We start from the raw sequence: 19,576 nt of genomic DNA, 5'->3' as shown, positions 1-19,576 counted from the left end.
AGAGAATAATTTCCTTGAAACATCTGATTTTTATGAAATTCTGGAAGAGAGAATCTTGAGGTAGTATTTACTTTCTCTCCTTAAGAAAAAGATTTTAACAAGTATAGGAAACCTTGAGGCCCCAATGCAGTATTAATATTGCTGCATATTTTTTCCATTGCACGTTATCGAGAATAAACCACTCCAATTAAATGACATATTGAGACAGGTAATTCACTATAATATTTATTAAGTAGATGACTTACAAGAAGGATATTGATGAATGTAAAAATTTTCACTCACAGTGAACATAAAGCCTTTACACATGTAAGGTTTAGATTTTTTTTTTTTTAATCTGCCCCTTTCAGATTATATCATGGTGTATGAAGCATTGGTAAGGTCTATGTCACCAGAAATTCCCAGTTGGCTGATTTCATTGAGCTGTTTAACCCGATGATTGTACTGCAACAAGTGAGCATCATTCACCGCAACCTTGAAGTGGTCAGATTCAACCAGTACTTGTATCTGAAATGGCATATATGTAAACTATTACATGAGGTAATGCATATGTCAGCTGGATTTAGCCATTCTACAATATATACATGTTTCATGTACATGATAGAAACAATTTTTTGTCAACTGAAAGTAATTTCAAACCAGTCTGGCCTGAACTCAGGATGTCCAACATTTCATCCTTATCATTCGTGGGACCAGTTAAGATCCAGAGAAAGTAATTTACAGCAAAAATTCCAAGTTATTCAGATTTTTTTTTAAAGCAACAAATTTATTACAAGGATATATAAGTGAAGCCATAAAGGTGAAGGCTAAGGATTTGCCTGCATAAAAACTTAAAAGAGCCTGGGTGTGGTGGCTCACGCCTGTAATCCCAACACTTTGGGAAGCAAAGGCGTGGGCAGATCTCTTGAGCCCAGGAGTTTGAGACCAGCCCAGGCAACATGGTGAAATCCCATCTCTACAAAAAAAAATAAAAAAATTAGCCAGGCGTGGGTGGCATACATCTGTAGTCTCGGCTACTAAGGAGGCTCAAGTGGGAGGATCATTTGAGCCTGGGAGGTTGACAGGCTGCAATGAGCTGTGATTGTGCCACTGTACTCCAGACTGAGTGGCAGTGTGAAACTCTGTCTCAAAACAACCAAAAGTTCTGGTATGGCCTAAAACACCTAAAAGAAAAACACAAAAGTAGGATTCTTTTGGCAAATGTTGTAAAGATTAGTGATAATCAGTTTTGGCAAGGGTAGGAGAAATCTACTCTTCCAATAGTTAGTGGATGTTCATTCCTACATCTTTTTGGAGGCAGAAATTTGATAATATCTAAATTGTAAACATATATATTTAAAGCAAAGATTTCTAGAAGATTTGCTTCTAGGAAGAAAATATTTGTAAGGATAGTTATTACAGTATTTTAGTAAAACATTTCCAGGTTGGAGTGTTTCTATTCTGTAAATTTATATCAGTGGGGTACTAGTTAAATTATCACATCTAAAAATGAAATACTATTGGCCGGGCGTGGTAGCTCATGCCTGTAATCCCAGCACTTAGGGAAGCCAAGGTGGGTGGATCACGAGGTCCAGAGGTCGAGACCATCCTGGTCAACACAGTGAAATTCCATCACTACTAAAAATACAAAAGTTAGCTGGGCATGGTAGCACACGCCTATAATCCCAACTACTCGGGAGGCTGAGTCAGGAGAATCACTTGAACCTGAGAGGCAGAGGTTGCAGTGAGCTAAGATCGTGCCACTGTACTCTAGCCTGGCGACAGAGCAAGACTCCATCTCAAAAAAAAAAAAAAAAAAAATGCTATTAAGTAACAATATTCTGATATGAAAAGATGTCCACCAAATGTAGACTATGGTCCTTATTTGTCCCTGTTGTTGAAGAGTTTACAGTCCAGCTGTTTTATTTACCACTCTATAGTCAACCCTAACTCAATGCTGTGGACCTAATATTTGTTGAAGCAGTGCTTACAAATAAAAAGCGTGCTGTATGTCAGAAAACACTAGGAAGATACTCATCAAATTGCAACCTTTGTAAGGATGGGGGAAGGAGTAAAGGAAAGGAAACCTTGTTAATTTTAAAATTTATAAACTTTTCATAAAACTTTAATTTTAGAATAAAAAACATTTAGTTTTGATCTCTATGCCAACTTTTTTTTTTTTTTTTTTTTTTTTTTTTTTTTTTTTTTTGAGACGGAGTCTCACTCTGTCACCCAGGCTGGAGTGCAGTGGCACGATCTGATCTCAGCTCACTGTAAGCTCCGCCTCCCGGGTTTGCGCCATTCTCCTGACTCAGCCTCCCAAGTAGCTGGGACCACAGGTGCCTGCCACCACACCCGGCTAATTTTTTGTATTTTCAGTAGAGACAGGATGTCACCGTGTTAGCCAGGATGGTCTCGATCTCCTGACCTTGTGATCCACCCACCTCAGCCTCCCAAAGTGCTGAGATTACAGGCGTGAGCCACAGCACCCAGCCCAACTGTATTGTTTTAAGCAACAAAGTTGCAGTACAACTGTACCATAAAGACTTTTGCCTTTTTTGTTAAAGATTATATTCTTTTCATCTCTAGAAAGGCTTAAACTCAGAAGGGTGGCAGCAGTGATGCTGGTGAGGTGCCTGAAAGAAGTGCGGAGTGTGCCACTCCTGGCCATGTTCTCAGCCTGCTGAGCCTGGTCCCCTGGGCAGGGAGAAGATACACTGGTTAGGCACCTTAGGACAGGTGATGAAAACTCACTTCAAGTGCTTTGTGGTTTTAGAGTGATTTCTCATGAGAAATGCACATTATCAATATATAATAGTAGCAGTAACTTACTTTGAATGGTTTCCCACTTTCAAATGGGAAAACCGACTGTCTTTCTTCCCTTCCCCAGTTATTATCCAGCTTTGTATTGCAAACAATGACTCTCCTGTTGTTCTCATTGAAGCGTGGGTTAAAGTGGAAGGCAACATCATTCCTTCTCTTGAAATCTAAAGCAATTCTGTTTTAAACCAAAGACCAGTTATTAAAATGATTAAAACTGTATATCTACACGAAGTAAAGAATATAATTTTCTAAAAAGCAAATAATTTCATAATACAGTACCTAGGAAATTTTTCTGAACAGAAAGCAAATCAGAATGGGTTCAAACTGGAAAGTATCCTACGCCTGATATTCTATGTACTATCATAAAATCTAAAGGTAAGCAAGACAATATATGTTGAATTTTTTTGCCTCATTGTCTTCGATCATATTTCCATTCATCTGTAATGCCTCCTTTACAGACTCATGAAAACCCTTCGAGGTTTTCTTACAGAGGTTTAGAGCCACTCTGAGGATACTTTATCCCTTACTATAGATAATGGTTATCTCTTTCCTGCTCTTCCAGTTTGCTTTCAATCCCTGGTAAAGGCAAGCCAGCTATATAGTTAACAGCCATCAAATGCGTGGCTTCCTCGTAATTAACCAGAAGCCCTAGTTCCTCTAAAACAGCAAGGATGAGATAAGGTAGTTAATATTCAATATCTTGTTGCTAAGTTGTAAAGTCATGATAGTAAATGTAGTAAACATTCTATGATGTGAGCTGGAACCAATGAAATTGCTAGTTTAGCTTTTTGACCCTGTTCCTTCTCCCTGGATGTTAATGCAAACACAAGTCCTCTTTGACTAACCCCATCCCTGAGTTTCTCAAAGTGTGCTCTATAGAGCAGTAACACCAGAATCATCAGTAGGTATTCTTATTTTAAAGCCAGGTCTGCACTCGAGACCAACTAACAAAGATTCTCTGTATTTTGATTCACCCAGTAAAAGTCACATTCAACCACAAATGATCTTCCAGTGATTAAATTTGTAAGGAAAAAACAGCAATAGAATTTGTATTTGACTAAATATACAATGTTGTCATCTCTGTCACCTTAAGCACTTTTTTTTTCTATGCAGTTCATCATATAGAATTTGCAGGACTAAGCAAGTTTTTTTTAGTTTACTACCATTAACCATTTCAACCAGAATTAGTTTTGATCTGCCAGTCTCAGTCTACATCTCTAGCATTATTAGAACTAAACTTTCCAGTGAAATGACTCTAACAAGACAAGGATACCACACTGGGTATTCAGTGTACATTAGGGGTTGTGGGAGGAGGAGAGCAGATATTTAATAAATCATGAGTGCTGTGTGCACAAGATAAGATGTGCTGGGTTCTATGTGATGTTGGGAGGAAATATGGATGAGGACATAGAGGATATATATATTTTGTAATTTGCTATGAGACGGGCATTATTGTATGGGGAAGTTCTGTGCTTACAGAAATTGTCTAGGCTGTGTGGAAAGATGGGTTGGCTTAGGATAGTGACTACCATTGCAGAAACAGGGGAGGCTGGCTGAGGTGGAGCGAATGAGCATTTCAATGTGGAATTATCAGATCAGAAGTGAAGTCCATCTCTTGATGGCAGGATGTGGAGCAAGGTGACAGACACTGAGACTGTTTATGGATTCTTGCATAAACCTGTGTACATGGCTTGAATTTGTACCATTTAGGTACTGTTCCTAAGACCTAGAGATACTTCCACTAACCTCAGGCACAAGCATCCTGGATGGTTTCAGGACATGGCCAGCTTCTTTGTATAGTATGTAAATACTACATAACCAGTGGTGACAACCAGGGCCAAGTGGCCCAGGACAGCCATAATTAGCATGTATTTTCCTAAATAAAGCCTCACCCCATCCTAGCCCACCTCATCAATCAAACCACTTCCAATAGCAAAGGTTGATTTATTATGATGAAGTTTTTAACTTGAAGAATCTCTTCAAACCCATAAGCAAATAGTATCTACTCAAAAGACGGGTTCCCAGGCCTGCCACTGATCATCTGTAGAACCTGAGCCTCAGTTTTGTCTATAAAAAGGGGAAAGCAATATTCCTTATCCTGCCTTCAACCATGGAGATTAGCTGACATAATACGTATCAAAGTATAGAATAAGGTGTGTTACCATTTACTATGAGTGCCCCGATGCTTAGCAAAATTATATGGGAATATGTATGGATTTATGGGATAATCCTATATGATGGTATAGCCAAGATTCTAAATGTAGTTTTTAAAAATTTTATTAAAATTCAAAAATAGCACCATAAGGGCAAGAAAAAAAAATCAAAATAGGCCATTCTTTATTCAAAAACTAGTCTACAAATAGGGTAGGCTTGTTAATTTTGCTCTCCTTACCTGTTTGCATTAGGCTTCACCGTGCCCAGAATTGTTATCAGCATGCGAGGCACCACTCCTCCAGGCAAAGGCATGTTATAAGGCACAGACTGGGAATGAACAAGTACATATATGAGTCAATTTTCTTTAGGGAAAGAAAATGATGTTGCTGAAGTTCCATTATTATTAATATGTGTGAAAAACACATAACTCTAGTATATGCCATCTGTCCAGACTCTCAGGCCACTTTGCCCAGGGGCCAAAGAGATAAGGCTCCTTACATGTACAAATAATTGAAAAGAAAGCCATCAGTAAGTCTCATTACTATGGCCATCCCAATCTACTCATTCATGTTGGCTATTTTTTGGAAAGGCTTAAGCTAGATCTTGTGATCAACATCAACATTTTTGTATCACTCTTAAGGCCCTGTCATGTAACTTGCTTCACTGTGGTTATTCTGCTTCCTGGAGGCAAGCAGCATATCACATACTGGGCTTGTGGGTTCTCATATGGTCTGTACTCATATGGCTCCAGCAGAGTGCTTTGCACGTGGCAGATACTCAATATTTATAGAATGAACACTGTTAAAACTGAGGTTCATTCCACAAATGTTTATTGACCATTTACATTCAAGGTACTGTGAATATCCCCAAAGCTCTATTTATTTATGCCCTCTTTTCTTTCCCTTTTTAAGGCTTCCCTCTGGGTTTAACTATCACCCCAAGCTTTTCATTTTTTGAGACAAGGTTTCAAAAATCCAGGTCTCTGTTGTTGAGGATGGAGTGCAGTGGTGTGATCATAGCTCACTGCAGCCCCGACCTCTTGGACTCAAGTGATCCTCCTGCCTCAGCCTCCCACAGTGGTGGGATTATAGGCATGAGCCACCACAGCCAGCCTATCCAAATCTTTTCTTTCTAGTCCTGATGTGTATTAGTACTTTACTTCTTCCCACCTGCATTTGCTGCTAGTGCCTCAAATTCAACAAGTGTGAACTAGAATGGTCTTCCCTCCCCCTCCCCCATCAGTTCCCCTTCATGAGTTCCCAGTTTGGGCTAAAGCTTTGCTGATGGCTCTAATTGCTCAGCCTTGAAAAGTCAGAGTCCTCTATGACTTCTAAGACATAATCAGTAGGTTCTGGGGGTTCTTCCTCTGTCATCTCTCTTACATCTGCCTGTTCCTTTCCACAGCCTTCATGTCCCCCTCTCTCTGCAACTGACTAACCATCTCTGGTATAAGCCCATCTCAATGCCACCCACTCCCCCAAGTCTTTCTACTCTAAACCGACCTAAAAGGAGACAATGCTATCTTGTGCCATCTTCTGCAGAGTTCTGAAATGGTCTAATCCCACACTGGTACTTAGATCTTTCCTCATATTTATTATATGTTTTATCATCTAACTAGACTATAAATCTGGAAAGGAAGGATCCTGTGGCTGAGATGTATCTGGATCCCCCATGGAGTTATGTTTTACATTTAGAATTCACTTGCTAAGACATATTTTAATTTGCATGAAAATTCAACCCTTAGATCACAAAATTATCTTTAGAAGGTTTTTCAAAACCAGATTACCCTGGTTCCTCTACCTGTTTGCTCAATGACCCTGGACAAATTATATCACTTCTGTATTGCCCCATATCCCCACGTGTGAAATGGGATTATTAACAGTATCTTATAGGGTGGTAATGGGGTTAAATTAGATCATCCATGTAGATGCATATTATTGACATGTACTCAGTAAGTGTTAATAATAACCAAAATGTTCTCCATTACTACAATTTTGGTTTATATTCATAAGCAGCTTTATCTGTGCCTTCAAAATACTCATTACCTTCTGTTTATACTAACCACACACAATAAGCTCAACATGAACACTTAATTTTTCAACTCTACCAACATACGCCCATGGCTGGCCCTTGAGAAGTGGCTGTCACAGCAGGTTTAAAGCTCAGGGTCTCCCTGAAGCCCTCTGCATGCCAAGTACATGAAAGGAGGAATGCCATCTCACCAGTGGCCCAGCAGGGGCGCCATAGGGGCCAGTGGCAGGGTAGGCTCCAGGAGCACTTGGCTGTCCAGGAGATGGGTAGGCCCCAGCGCCACTGGGTGGCCCTGGGTAGACTCCAGATGCTCCGGAATAAGCTCCAGGTGCTCCAGGGTAGGCGCCTGGAGGTGCCTGTCCAGGATAAACCCCTGGGGGTGCCTGCCCGGGGTAGGCCCCAGGATAGGAGGCCCCTGGGTAGCCCCCTGCCCCAGCAGGCTGGTTCCCCCATGGGCCAGGCCATCCTTGAGGGTTTGGGTTTCCAGACCCAGATAAGGCATCATGGAGCTGTAAAGAAAGACATAAACAATTACAGGACAGAAAGCATTCTCAAAAGCAGAATTTTCAGAGAAATAGGAATATGTGATCTAAGAAGGAGAGGAATATGGCAAAGGCATTACATGCATATCATTATACTTTTTCCACTTGTTAATAGTTTTGAGTGTCTAAGACTAAAATTAGACGTTGGGGTTACATATGCTTTTTCACTTTGTTCTTGCCTCCCAACGTCTCAGATCAGGGAGGGCTGCATTTTCATAATTAGCCCAAGTCAAGAGCTAGCGCTCCTCTATTTACAGCACATATTTTTTAATCACTGTGAGAAAAACAATCACAAACATCAGAATGCCCAGACTGTACCGCGCTTCCCGCTACTCAGAGGATTTCTCAGCTCCTGCCAGCAGAGTCCACTCCCTTCCACCCTGGGCCTTTTGGTGAAAGGGTTACTGTGAGTGAGTCCCAGGCCTCGCTCTGCCTGGCTTTCTTCCCAAATCTGCTGCTGGAAAAACAAGGCTCCAGCTCACAAGCCCTCGTTGGACAAATGAGTCCAGGGGAAGCCACGCAGTGGGAGAGTGAAAAGGGAAAGTCATGGTAAAAACAAAACCCCCAACCCTCAACTATGTGGAGTTGATCGAGGGTAAGAAACGGGCATAAACACTTACCGAAAAATTGTCTGCCATTTTCCTGAAAGAAAGAGACAAAGGTTATCATTTGATCCTGAAAGCTTTCACCGATTTCCATTAAATTGAACCTCACCACTAGATCATTGTGCAGTTCTAGTCAATCTCTAGGCATTATGCCTAAGTCAGTAGTGTGGGACCACAAAACATCTCTTCAAGGGGCAGGGATGCTTTCCAGCTAGATTGTGAGTTAAATATAACTCACAAGTTTAAACTTCCATCACACTAGCCTGTGCTCTGAATCCTGAGACCAAGAGGCCATACAATGCATAAGGGAGGAGGAGGCAGGGAGGAAGAAAAGGTCCTGTCCCTTTCCCAGGTGAAAAATGTAAACGGTCATGGTTTCTCTTTGGTTCTTCTTCACCTTCCTTCCTTACCCCTTATAAAGGGTTTGGTGTGTTCATCTTGCCCATCTGCCCTCTGTCCCCACTAACTGCCCCATCCCCTCCTCAGGGTTTTTGAAGATCAGCAGTGATTGATTCCCACTGAGACAGGAAAGACAATGACCTCCAGACATAGTTGCTGCCCTGTTATTTATTCCTCTATTTGCACACACTTATGCCTGCTCTTGGCCAGGCACTGCGCAGGCTCCTGTCTAGGTGCGAAGATGAATAGGCCATGATCTGCATGGTCAAAGGGGCCATGGGATCTAAAACTCAAAACAGTTGAGCCCACAGAGGTATAGAGTAGAAGGATGGTTACCAGAGGCTGGGAAAGGTAGTGGGGGTGGGTGGGTGGGAGGGAGGTGAGGATAGTTAATGGGTGACAAAAATAGTTATAATGAATGAATAAGGCCTGATATTTGACAGCACAACAGGGTGACTATAGTCAATAATTTCATTGTACATTTGAAAATAACTAAAAGTATACTTGGATTGTTTGTAACACAAATAAAGGAGAATATGAATACCCCATTTTCCATGATGTGATTATCATGCACTGCATACCTGTGTCAAAACATCTTTATGTACCCCATAAATATATATACCTGCTATGTACCCATAAAGATTAAGAATTAAAACAAAAGAAAGCCAAAGGGCCCACAGTCCAGCAAGGCAGATGAGATGCATCCATGGAAATGTGAAATAACAAGTCACGAATGTTATGAGTCAGAATGTGTGCTGTAGGAATTCAAACGCAGAAAGCTTACTTCTAAGAAGGAAAAGAAAGGTGCTGTTGGAGCTAAGCCTCAAAGGGCAGCTGAAGTTTGTATGTGCTTTTTTTTTTAAAAGGTACTTGTTATTCCAAATAAAATCTTTGGCAGTACAACAAACTAAGGTGAAAAAATTCAGGCAACGTGAAGGAAAAAAATATTCGGGTGTAAGAGGCTACCAAAGAGGGTTTGCCTTGCCCAGAGCTGCCACAAGGGGTGGTCTGGAGACATCAATCCTGCTTTCTCCTGTTCCTTCCCATGTCAAGGCTCCTAAAGCACAAGATGCTTCACAGCTGTTGCAGGTGCTCCAGCTGTGAGGGGAGGAGGGCGGCTGGGCCCCTGAGGCATGGGTGAGTTCTTCCTAAGCTCAGGATCACCTGTGCCATGGCCTGAATTACCTGGACCTTGAAACAACCAGAATATCCTTCTTGATTGCCCACCTGTGATATTTACGCAATCACTTTTAGAAATGACGTCGCCCCAAGGGATCCAACAAATGTCCACTACTTGATTCAAATGCAAGATATTGGCTGGACATGGCTCATGCCTGTAATCCCAGCACGTTGGGAGGCTAAGGTGGGTGGATTGCTTGAGCAATCCACCCAAGAGTTCAAGACTAGCCTGGACAATATGGCAAAACCCTGTCTCTATGAAAAATACAAAAATTAGCCAGGTGTGGTGGTGCAGCCTGTGGTCCCAGCTACTTGAGGGGCTGAAGTGGGAGGATCATTTCAGCCTAGGAGGTCAAGGCTGCACTGAGGTGTGATTGCACCACTGCACTCCAGCCTGAGTGACAAAGCGAGACCTCGTCTCAAAAAAAAAAAAAAAAAAGCACAAAATATTACATTTTTTGGTAAAACTCGAACAGGCAGAGCTCCTCCTAGGGCTTAACATGCTTCATTTACACACACTGGATATTTTATACAGGTTGAGTATCCCTTATTTGAAATAGGACCAGAAGTGTTTCTGATTTCCTTTTTTTTTTAGATTTTGGAATATGTCCATATACCCAGTTAGGCATCCCTAATCTGAAGAGCCAAAATCCAAGACCTCCAGTGAGCATTTCTTTAGAACATTACCTCTGAGCATCATGCAGACATGCAAAAAGTTTGGGATTTTGGAGCATTTCAGATTTCTGCTCTGGGGATGCTCATCCTGTACTATACTGCTATTATTTATATTATAGTCAGACATTACCTTTGACTAAAATATTTTTGCACTTTTTTTTTTTTTTTTTTTTTTTTTTTGAGACAGGGTCTTGTGTTGCAGAGGCCGGAGTGCAGTGACATGATATCAGGGCTCACTGCAGCCTCCACCTCCCAGGCTCATGTGATCCTCCCACCTCAGCCTCCCAAGTAACTGGGACTACAGGCACACAACACCACACCCAGCTAAGTTATTTTTTTCGTAGACACGGGGTCTCACTATGTTGCCCAGGCTGGTCTCAAACTGCTGGGTTCAAGTGATCTTCCTACCTCAGCCTCCCAACGTGCTAGGATTACAGGCATGAGCCACCACATCCAGCCACACATCTCTTTTTGAACATGGTCATTCTGAAACCTATTCAGAAGTTGTTAGGTTATGACCATGCCCATTTTCCAACCTAGGGAACTGCTGGCAGCTTGACAGGGAAGTCTGACTCCAGAGGTTACTGCATCTTTCATTTACTTTTTACATCCTGTAGTGCTTGGCTTTTTAAAGCAAAAGTTGTGAGCTCCTCTGCATGTGCCTCCTTCCCCAAAAGGCTGCCACACTATTGTATAAGAAACTGTGTTGCTACAGGAGGGGGAACTTGAGAGAAGAGTTGTTACAGAAAAGGAAAATAAATGAAAATTTTTAATTCAGGAAAAGAAAGTCTCCCTCATTTTGGATGCCAGTAGGAAACAATCTTGAACTTCTAGGTGGGCAGAAAGCTTAGTTCCTTTAATTACACATACTTCTTCCAGCCTAAGGCAACATATCAAAGACCCAGCAATAATGTTATCAACATTTTGATTTCTTTTAAATGTCCTCATTGCACAGGAGCTTATTGTAAACCTCAGAACCACTGACACTTCAGGTCAGATGCTTTGCTGTGGGGCGCCGTCCTGTGCACTGTAGGATGTTCAGCAGCATTGCTGGCTTCATTACATATGCTGCCAGAACTCCAGCACACCACACTCCAACTTGTGACAACCAAGTGTCTTCAGGCTGGGTGAGGTGGCTCACACCTGTAATCCCAGTCATTTGGGAGGCTGAGGTGGGAATACTGCTTGAGCCCAGGAGTTCAAGACCAGCCTGGGCAATATAGCGAAACCCCAGTCTCTACCAAAAAAAGGGAAAAAAATGTCTTCAGACATTGCCAATATCCCCTGGGAGCAAAATCATGGCTAGTTGAGGACCGCCAATCTAGCCAGTTAGCAGTGTATCCCTACACGAATGTACACACGTGGTTCCACAAAACCAAAAAGGTAGTTTCAATTGTTCAAACTAGCCTGAATTTGCTTTATAAAGGGTCCTAACATCACTCTATTCAAATTAAGATGTGTTTAAAGGCTGATTCCAACCAGAAAGTCAAATAAAGAAGGCATTTCCATAATTTAATATTTATTCTTTTCAAAGCCTCCACTCAAGCATGTTTAGTTTATTTTCCAATCTAACCAAATCCAGTTTGGGAAACAAAGCAGATCTCACTGCATTTCCACTGTTTCAACACCACCTCAGAGGGCAGTATAGATTCTGTCTCGACATATTAGACAAGGCCACTAGAACAAAACCTGGCATTTGTGTGGTGCTTTTCAGCTTATAAAGCATGTTCACATACCTTATCTATTTTAGTTATAATGACAATCTTTGTGGTGAAATCTTGTACTGTCCTGCCATCTCGCTGTCCAGCCTGGGACATGAATCATCCCTTTGTCCAGCCTATCCACACTGCAGATGCTACCCACCCACAAGTCACTTAGTAGCAGGCTTGGTTATCAGATCAAAAAAACAGTATATATAGGGTTTGGTACTATCCATGGTTTGAGGCATCCACAGGGGGTCTTGGAATGCATCCCCTGAAAATAAGGGGGAGACTCCTGTGTTCTCACCATAAGGAAACTGAGGCTCAGAGAGAGAACATGGTGGCCCAAAGTCATCTGTCGTTGGCAGATCAAGGAGTAGGGCTCGTGTCTTTTTACTCCTTATTTAGGCTCATTCTACACCAATAGAAAATATCACACTTTGAAATTTTAAAGTACAGTCCTTTGAAAGTGTTAATTACTTCATTGGGAAATTAATTCTCTGACTAACTCATCCGTAACTACATAACACACTGAAATTGTAAACAAAATTTTAAAAGGATTGTGTTTTGGTCAGAAAACTAACTGGGTGATTCATTCAAGCACAAAATAATATTGAATATTTAATACAAGAATGCCATTTTGTATAGTCACTTTGCTAATTATAACCACATTTTAACCAATAAAGTGTACTTTCCCAAAAATTGGGTATGCACCGTTTTGATTATGTCAACTTCCAACCATGAGATTTCTTTTTTGAAAAGCATTATAGGCCGGACGCAGTGGCTCACGCCTGTAATCCCAGCACTTTGGGAGGCCAAGGCGGGAGGATCATGAGATCAGGAGTTCAAGACCAGCCTAGCCAACATAGTGAAACCCCATCTCTACTAAAAATACAAAGAATTAGCCAGCTGTGGTGGCAGGCACCTGTAATCCCAGCTACTAGGGAGGCTGAGGCAGGAGAATTGCTTGAACCCGGGAGGCAGAGGTTGCAGTGAGCCAAGATGGCACCACTGCACTCCAGTCTGGAAGACAGTGTGAGGCTCCATCTCAAGGAAAAAAAAGCATTATAACTGATGCTCTTTTGAAATCAAGATTATTAACCTCAAAACTTCCAGGAAAACAAAAAAGACATCTATTCAGATAAATATCATCCTTACTTGCCTGAAAATTTTTTCTTTTTTCTTTTCAGATGAGTAGTTTACAGAGAGAGACATACAATCAAATGTCAGAAATCCTCCCACTCTACAGACACTATAGATATGTGAACCCCATCCTGGTGTTTCCAGGATCAGAGAATTTTGAAGAGTCAGAGGGGGGAAAAAAAAAAAACAAAAAAAAACAAACACCACTTCAAAAAATAAACTAAAAGTAGAGAAATACTAGCTGGGTCTCCACATTTGTAAACACCTACAGTAAGTAGTTCAGTGTAGCTCTGGAATAAGGAATGTAAACATGAGTTAGAATACAGCCCATTTTAATCAGTTGTTAACTGGTAGCTTTTGCCTTTAACAAAGAGTAGCTATATGCCGCACTATGCTATTCTAGGCCCACTCAGCAATCAGTCTGGTTGTCTGGGTTCCCAGGAATACTTCTGAAATTTCTGCTCATAAAGGTCCCTGACCTGTACGCAAAGAAGACTATTTCCTGAGCCCCTAGGCACTGCCCCACACTGCTCCTCAAGTAGCACAAGAGGCAGTCTACTTTCTGTCCTTGCTGAAACACAGAGCAGGACTTGAGGAAAGCCCATTTTCCAAAGACAAATCCAGTGATGCTAAGTTGGAATAAAGGGAACTGGTCCTTTCCTAGGATTTCTTTCTCATCGTAGCTCCCTGGCATCAAGGAAGGTAGAGTTACTTTCTGCTTCTCAGTGACTGATTTTTTCCCGCTATGGAAAAGCTGAACAGGGGTCAAAAGAGAACACATGACACTTAGTCAATAGCGAACTGGAAGTATACAGCAAGCACTGCCTAGCCTGGCTCTCAAGTTACCCACTCAGAATTTAATGAGAAGATCAGCTCAGGCACCAGACACAAGGAGCTACTCTTGAGTGGGAGCCTGTGTCCCAAACGACAGGAAAGAAGAGCTATGTTTGAGATCAGTTACCGCAAGTATCAAGTACATAAGTTTACAAGTCACTTGGCATTTAAGGTCAACACGAGATTCTGAAGGCATACTACATGAACATAGGTCTCAGCTGCAGTTAAGGTTTAGAGTCTGGCTAATGAAGGTTCTATGTAAAAAGGTACCTAAATTATACATGAGACCAGCATTAGCCTCTTGACCTCACTAAGTGAAAAATCTTTATAAAGCACCTATGCATATTTGTAGCACAGCAAACTATCATAGATTAAAGACCCCTTAACAGAGCAAGACACCTATTCTACTTGGACACAACTAGTTTTCAGGTTCAATCCATCAGGCAGTACTCGTCCTCTTCTGCTTCTTACGTAACTTAGTGAGGCATCCTCCTAGCACTTCTAAGTGCTAAATATTCAAGGACCATCATCAAAGTTCTCCCCAGAATCTGGACTAAGTGCTGATTTTAAATGTCACCTCTAAATATGAATTTAGGAAGCTGCTTAAACCCCCCAAAGATCAAGGATGGGGTATGATCATCCCTAGAATGAGAGACCCTACCCTAAGGTTTGAGAGTCAATGTCTAAAAGGGAGACTATTGTTGTAGAAAAGTAAATGATCATTATTCAACTTTACCTTTCATGGAAACACACAATTTCCTAGCATGAAATGTTTATAAACTTGAGGTAGGCCAGGCGCAGTGGCTCACGCCTATAATCCCAGCACTTTAGGAGGCCGAGGCGGGCGGGTCACCTGAGGTCAGGAGTTCGAGACCAGCCTGACCAACATGGAGAGACACCCCCACCACCACCACCACTAAAAATACAAAATTAGCCGGGCATGGTGGCGCATGCCCGTAATCCCAGCTACTCGGGAGGCTGAAGCAGGAGAATTGCTTGAACCTGGTAGGTGGAGGTTGCGGTGAGCCGAGATCGTGCCATTGCACTCCAGCCTGGGCAACAAGAGCGAAACTGCGTCTCAAAAAAACAAACAAAAAAAACAAAAACAAAAAACCTTGAGGTAAACAAATCAGAACTTTGGAAGCTGACGAAAGCTTTTTCTTCTCAAGCTCTGTACCCAAGTGGTTCATTGTATCAGCCTCATTTTCTTCAGAATTAACTGAGCCTTCTCCCATTCCTTTCCCAGAATCCTAGAAACAGCCTGGGTCACTGAGGTCCAGGTGTCCTCATTGTGCAGCAACCCAACTCCCAGAGTCACTTTACAAACATTCCGCAGTCTCTGGAATCGGCATGGCTAACTTGAAGGGTAAGACTGAAGCCTAAGTCCCAGTCTCCACTATGCGTCCCCGATTCCCTGGCCCTTAGCGCCTACTTCTCAGAGGACAATCGTTTTAGTGTTTCTATGTGAGCACCCAATAATTCAGAATAAACTCTCAAACATGTTTTGGGAGTCCCCCGCTAGGGCTCTGCACAATAGGACCAACATTCTGCCACACCCAACACTTCCTCGGCACAGACAGTCTGGGCAGGGAGGGGCATTTGATTCGGAAAAGCTTAGAGTTTGCAGTCTTTGCTAAGCCGGGTCATGCCCACTCAGGCCATGGGGCGAGCACCATTTCTGTGGGATCAGCAACCAGAGAGCGGCTGCAGCCCGGCCGCAGCTGGTCCTCGTGGAAGAACTCATTCGCGCCCCACAGAGAGATCTCCTCCGAGTCCAGCCTCAGCTGATGCTCAAAAGGGGCCGGGCGAGCCAAGCTATGAGTCCCGGGAGGCGCCCTATGCAGTCCTCAGAAGTCCCTTCGCTTCCCCGCGGCCGAGCTCTGGGGAAGGGTGACCCGGCCCCAACCCCAGTTAGAGAAACTGGCGCGGCCGTCTGGTTTGCTGAGCGAGTCCCTCCGCCTCCCCTCGCAGCGGGACCTGGCAGGACTGGGGTGCCCAGACCGCGGCTCTTCACCGGATGGGGCTTACTCCGGGGCCGCAGAGCGCAGCCGGCGGAGGTGCGACGGCGGTGAAGCCCCCGAGGCTCCGCAGGTGGCCCGTGCCGCCGCGGGGACGTGTGTGGGTCTCGGAAGGCGCTGCCAACCTTTCCCGAGCGCCCGCGCCCTCGAGAATCAAAGGCGACCGCCCCGGGCCCGCCGCCCCGCACCCGGAGGGCAGAGCACAGGCTGTGGGGCTCTCCGCGCGCGCCCCGGCCTGGTCCTGGGGAGCCGAACCCCCTCCGAGCCGCGCCCCAAGCAGCGCCCGGGCGCCCTCAACCCTGCCCGGCCGGAGCCGCGTCCCCAGCGCCCCGCGCCGCTCACCGCTGGTTGGCTGGCTCCGGACGGCTGCTAACGAGGAGGTGCGGGCGCCGGCGGGGCGGTGGCTCCGAGCCTCAAATACTCCCAGACCCGCCCGGCCCGCCTCTCCCGAGGCGGGGCGGCTCCCTTGCCCAGCCCAGCCTCTCCCCGAACCCTGCTGGGCGAGCCCCACGTCCGCCTGACACCCCGAGCCGCTGCCGCAGGGGCGACCAGGAAGCTCCCGACGGGCAGAGCGCGGGCTGAGGGCGCGCCCTCCGCCACCACCGTTCGGTTCCGTGGCGCTCCGGGGGCCTGGGCTGCGGCCGCGTCTCTCCCCCGCCCTCTCCAGAATCACCTGAGTGAAGAATTCACTGAGGGGAATTCAATTAATAGGTTACTTTATTTGTAGAATACAAAACCAAAAACCTTTTCAATGTCTATTGCCTAGGGAACTGACTACAAATTGACTACTTATTCTAGATCAATAGGCCTAGTCTCAAAGCAATTCCCTTATGAAGCAATTAATCAGACAACTCTTTAACACATTTTGCACAGGAAATTCACATTATATATACACCCTCCTTTTAACTTCACCTTATCTTTTTGTTGGAAGAAAGAGATAAGTATTATTATCTCATTTTTACTCTCAGGGTGCTATAGTCTGAATGTTTATATCCCGCCAAAGTTCATATGTTGAAATCCTAACCCTCATGGTGATGTGTTAGGAGGTGGAGGCCTTGGGAAGTGATTGGGTCATACGGGCAGGGTCCTTATGAATGAGATCGGTGCCCTAATAAAAGAGGCCGGAGAGGGACCCCTTGCCACTTCCACCATGTGAAGACACAGCCAGAAGGCGCCCTCTGTGAACCAGAAAGCAGGCCCTCACCAGACACCAAATCTGCTGGCCTGGGGATTTCCCGACCTTCAGAACTGTGGGAAATAAATGTATATTATCTATAAGCTACCCAGTTTATGATATTTTGTTACAGAAGCCCAAACAGACTAAAAGAGAAAATGATTTACTTATCCAAGCTCACTCATATCTAGGAACAAAATCCAGAAATCCTGACTCTTACACTTTATCTGGAAAAGCACCAGGTCAAAGAATCCTTGCAGGTCAAAACAAGGATCTCTGAGGAAAAAAAAAAAATTAAGGGGGGTAGGGGAAGAATCTTTGCAGGAACCGGCTTATGTAACCTATGGAGAAAACCAGTTATCATCTGTTTCCTAAATAATTCTTGTAGCCCTTATAATAACCAATTAATAACATAAAGATAAATTATTTCCTGCAGTTTTTCAGCTTAGGGATATGTTCCTGTAAGGGACTCATTTGATGGAATTGAGAAGCTATCTTGGCATTCTCTAGGATAAATTTGAAAGTGTCTTAGTGGCTGGCACTGTTCCTGCAACATTGTCCCCTCTAGGCTTGCACATAGAAGTCACAGTGTGGCTGGGGATTATTTAATGACAGTGTGAACTCTTACCTGAAGACGTGGCCTGGCAACCAATTTATTTGAATAGATCACCATAGTAAATGACTAACCTCTGGGTAATAAAAAGGTGTCACCCACAGGAATGCCCTTGGTCTCCAAGGAAAAAGCTATAAATCTTAAGACTTTGAGTCATGAGGCCTCATGGCCAGGCGTGGTACCCTTAGAGGGTTAGCCATTGGTAATTTTAAAAAGTAGATAGCCAAATGAATTGCTATGGAGGCAAGGGAAGAATCACACTCTTGCCTTTTCTTCTGGGCATTTCGGAGATAAACAAAGTTCATGCCCTGGCTACTTAGGGGGCTTGCTTGATTGTATGATCAGACATCCTTTTGGCTTCACTTCCTTACTTGTGCATCTCCATGAATACTTTGGTGCCAACTTCATGCCCCATAAAGCTAACAAAAGGATCCTGATATGATCAAGGTGTGCCTGGGAATTTATAATTTGTACACATGCAATAAACGGCTCTTTATTACCCAATCCAAAGTCATATACCTCTTCTAAGATAAGCGTAAAAAGGAACCTAATAAAATCAATTAAAATATCATTGAGTAACTTCTATGTACAGATCACTGTGTTATTTGAAATAAGGCACAAGGCAGTGTTAGCCCTCAAACAGATAGGCTGGCTGGTTTCTACTGATGCAGAGATTGTAGGCCCCTGATAAAAGCAAGGGTTCTAAGAGAGGCATCTCCACAGGAGGGAAAGGAGGAACCTTGGGAAAGCAGGTGGTGGTCCAGAAGGTCAGGAGGGAAACTGGGTAAGAACTTCAGTTAGAGCCAGAAGAGTAGGAGATGAAGATGAGAACAAAAAGGGAAAGTCTTTAAGGATGAGCAGAAAAGAGAAAGAAAGACAGTAATTGGAGGAGAAAACAGAGCCTATATATATATATATATATTTTTTTTTTTTTTTTTTTTGAGACGGAGTTTCGCTCTTGTTGCTCAGGCTGGAGTGCAATGGCGCAATCTCAACTCACCTCTACCTCTGTCTCCTGGGTTCAAACGATTCTCCTGCCTCAACCTCCTGAGTAGCTGGGATTACAGTCATGCACCACCACACCTGGCCAATTTTGTATTTTCAGTAGAGGCGGGGTTTCTCCATGTTGGTCAGGCTGGTCTCCAACTCCCGATCTCAGGTGATCCACCCACCTCAGCCTCCCAAAGTGCTGGGATTGCAGGCGTAAGCCACCATGCCCAGCAGCAGAGCCAATTTTTTAAAGTCACCTTTTAAATAGGAAAATAGAACCAGAGAGAAAGGAAAGAAAGAGGAGAATAGAAGAACTATGAAAATATAAAAAGTGAGTGAACCTGGAACAAGCCAGAAAAGAGGAGAGAACTTTCCCAGAAATTAGCACTACAGTGGGCCAAATAGGGAAAGAATGTCTCACAAAAGCTGAAGTTCTTATGAAATGTAAACAAAAATGTTGATATTAAGTCTTGTAGACAGCAGAATACAGGAAGAGCCAGAAAAGAGTAAAGCAGCAGCTTTCCAGTTTTCACATTTGGACCCCGGGGAGCCCAGGCAAGTTTGGCAATTCTGTGTCTACATGGTGTTAATGCATCTGGGTGACAAGTGAAGAGTTGAGTCAGGCCTCAGGGCATTTGGTCTTTCCGGTGTCAACAACTGGATTCTGGGTGGCTGGCAGACTTAGGGACTGAAAGAGAGGCTGAGTGTTCTGGGGAACCA

The 19,576-nt window shown here is 43.6% G+C and overlaps 1 protein-coding gene across 1 annotated transcript; it reads right to left on the bottom strand.

The window, feature by feature from the left end:
* Positions 1-212: 212 nt before the first annotated feature.
* Positions 213-16,734, bottom strand: LGALS3 (galectin 3). Its single transcript, XM_007986749.3, has 6 exons — positions 16,422-16,734; positions 8,147-8,168; positions 7,176-7,493; positions 5,192-5,280; positions 2,809-2,974; positions 213-504 (listed from the first exon to the last, which is right to left on the bottom strand). Exons 2-6 carry the CDS (start codon positions 8,162-8,164, stop codon positions 349-351), a joined length of 747 nt encoding a protein of 248 aa, XP_007984940.1. The 5' UTR covers positions 8,165-8,168; positions 16,422-16,734; the 3' UTR covers positions 213-348.
* Positions 16,735-19,576: the final 2,842 nt, after the last annotated feature.

The sequence above is a fragment of the Chlorocebus sabaeus genome, chromosome 24, assembly GCF_047675955.1.
Source record: "Chlorocebus sabaeus isolate Y175 chromosome 24, mChlSab1.0.hap1, whole genome shotgun sequence".
In the NCBI taxonomy this organism is placed as follows: Eukaryota; Metazoa; Chordata; class Mammalia; order Primates; family Cercopithecidae; genus Chlorocebus; species Chlorocebus sabaeus.
This window is presented reverse-complemented; position numbering and strand designations above follow the sequence as displayed.

Coding starts and splice junctions, on each gene's coding strand:
- LGALS3 (XM_007986749.3), bottom strand. Junction 5,281..7,175: donor GCGCCCCTGCTGGGCCACTG/GTGAGATGGCAT, acceptor GTTCATTCCCAG/TCTGTGCCTTATAACATGCC. Junction 2,975..5,191: donor GTGAAGCCTAATGCAAACAG/GTAAGGAGAGCA, acceptor GGTTTAAAACAG/AATTGCTTTAGATTTCAAGA.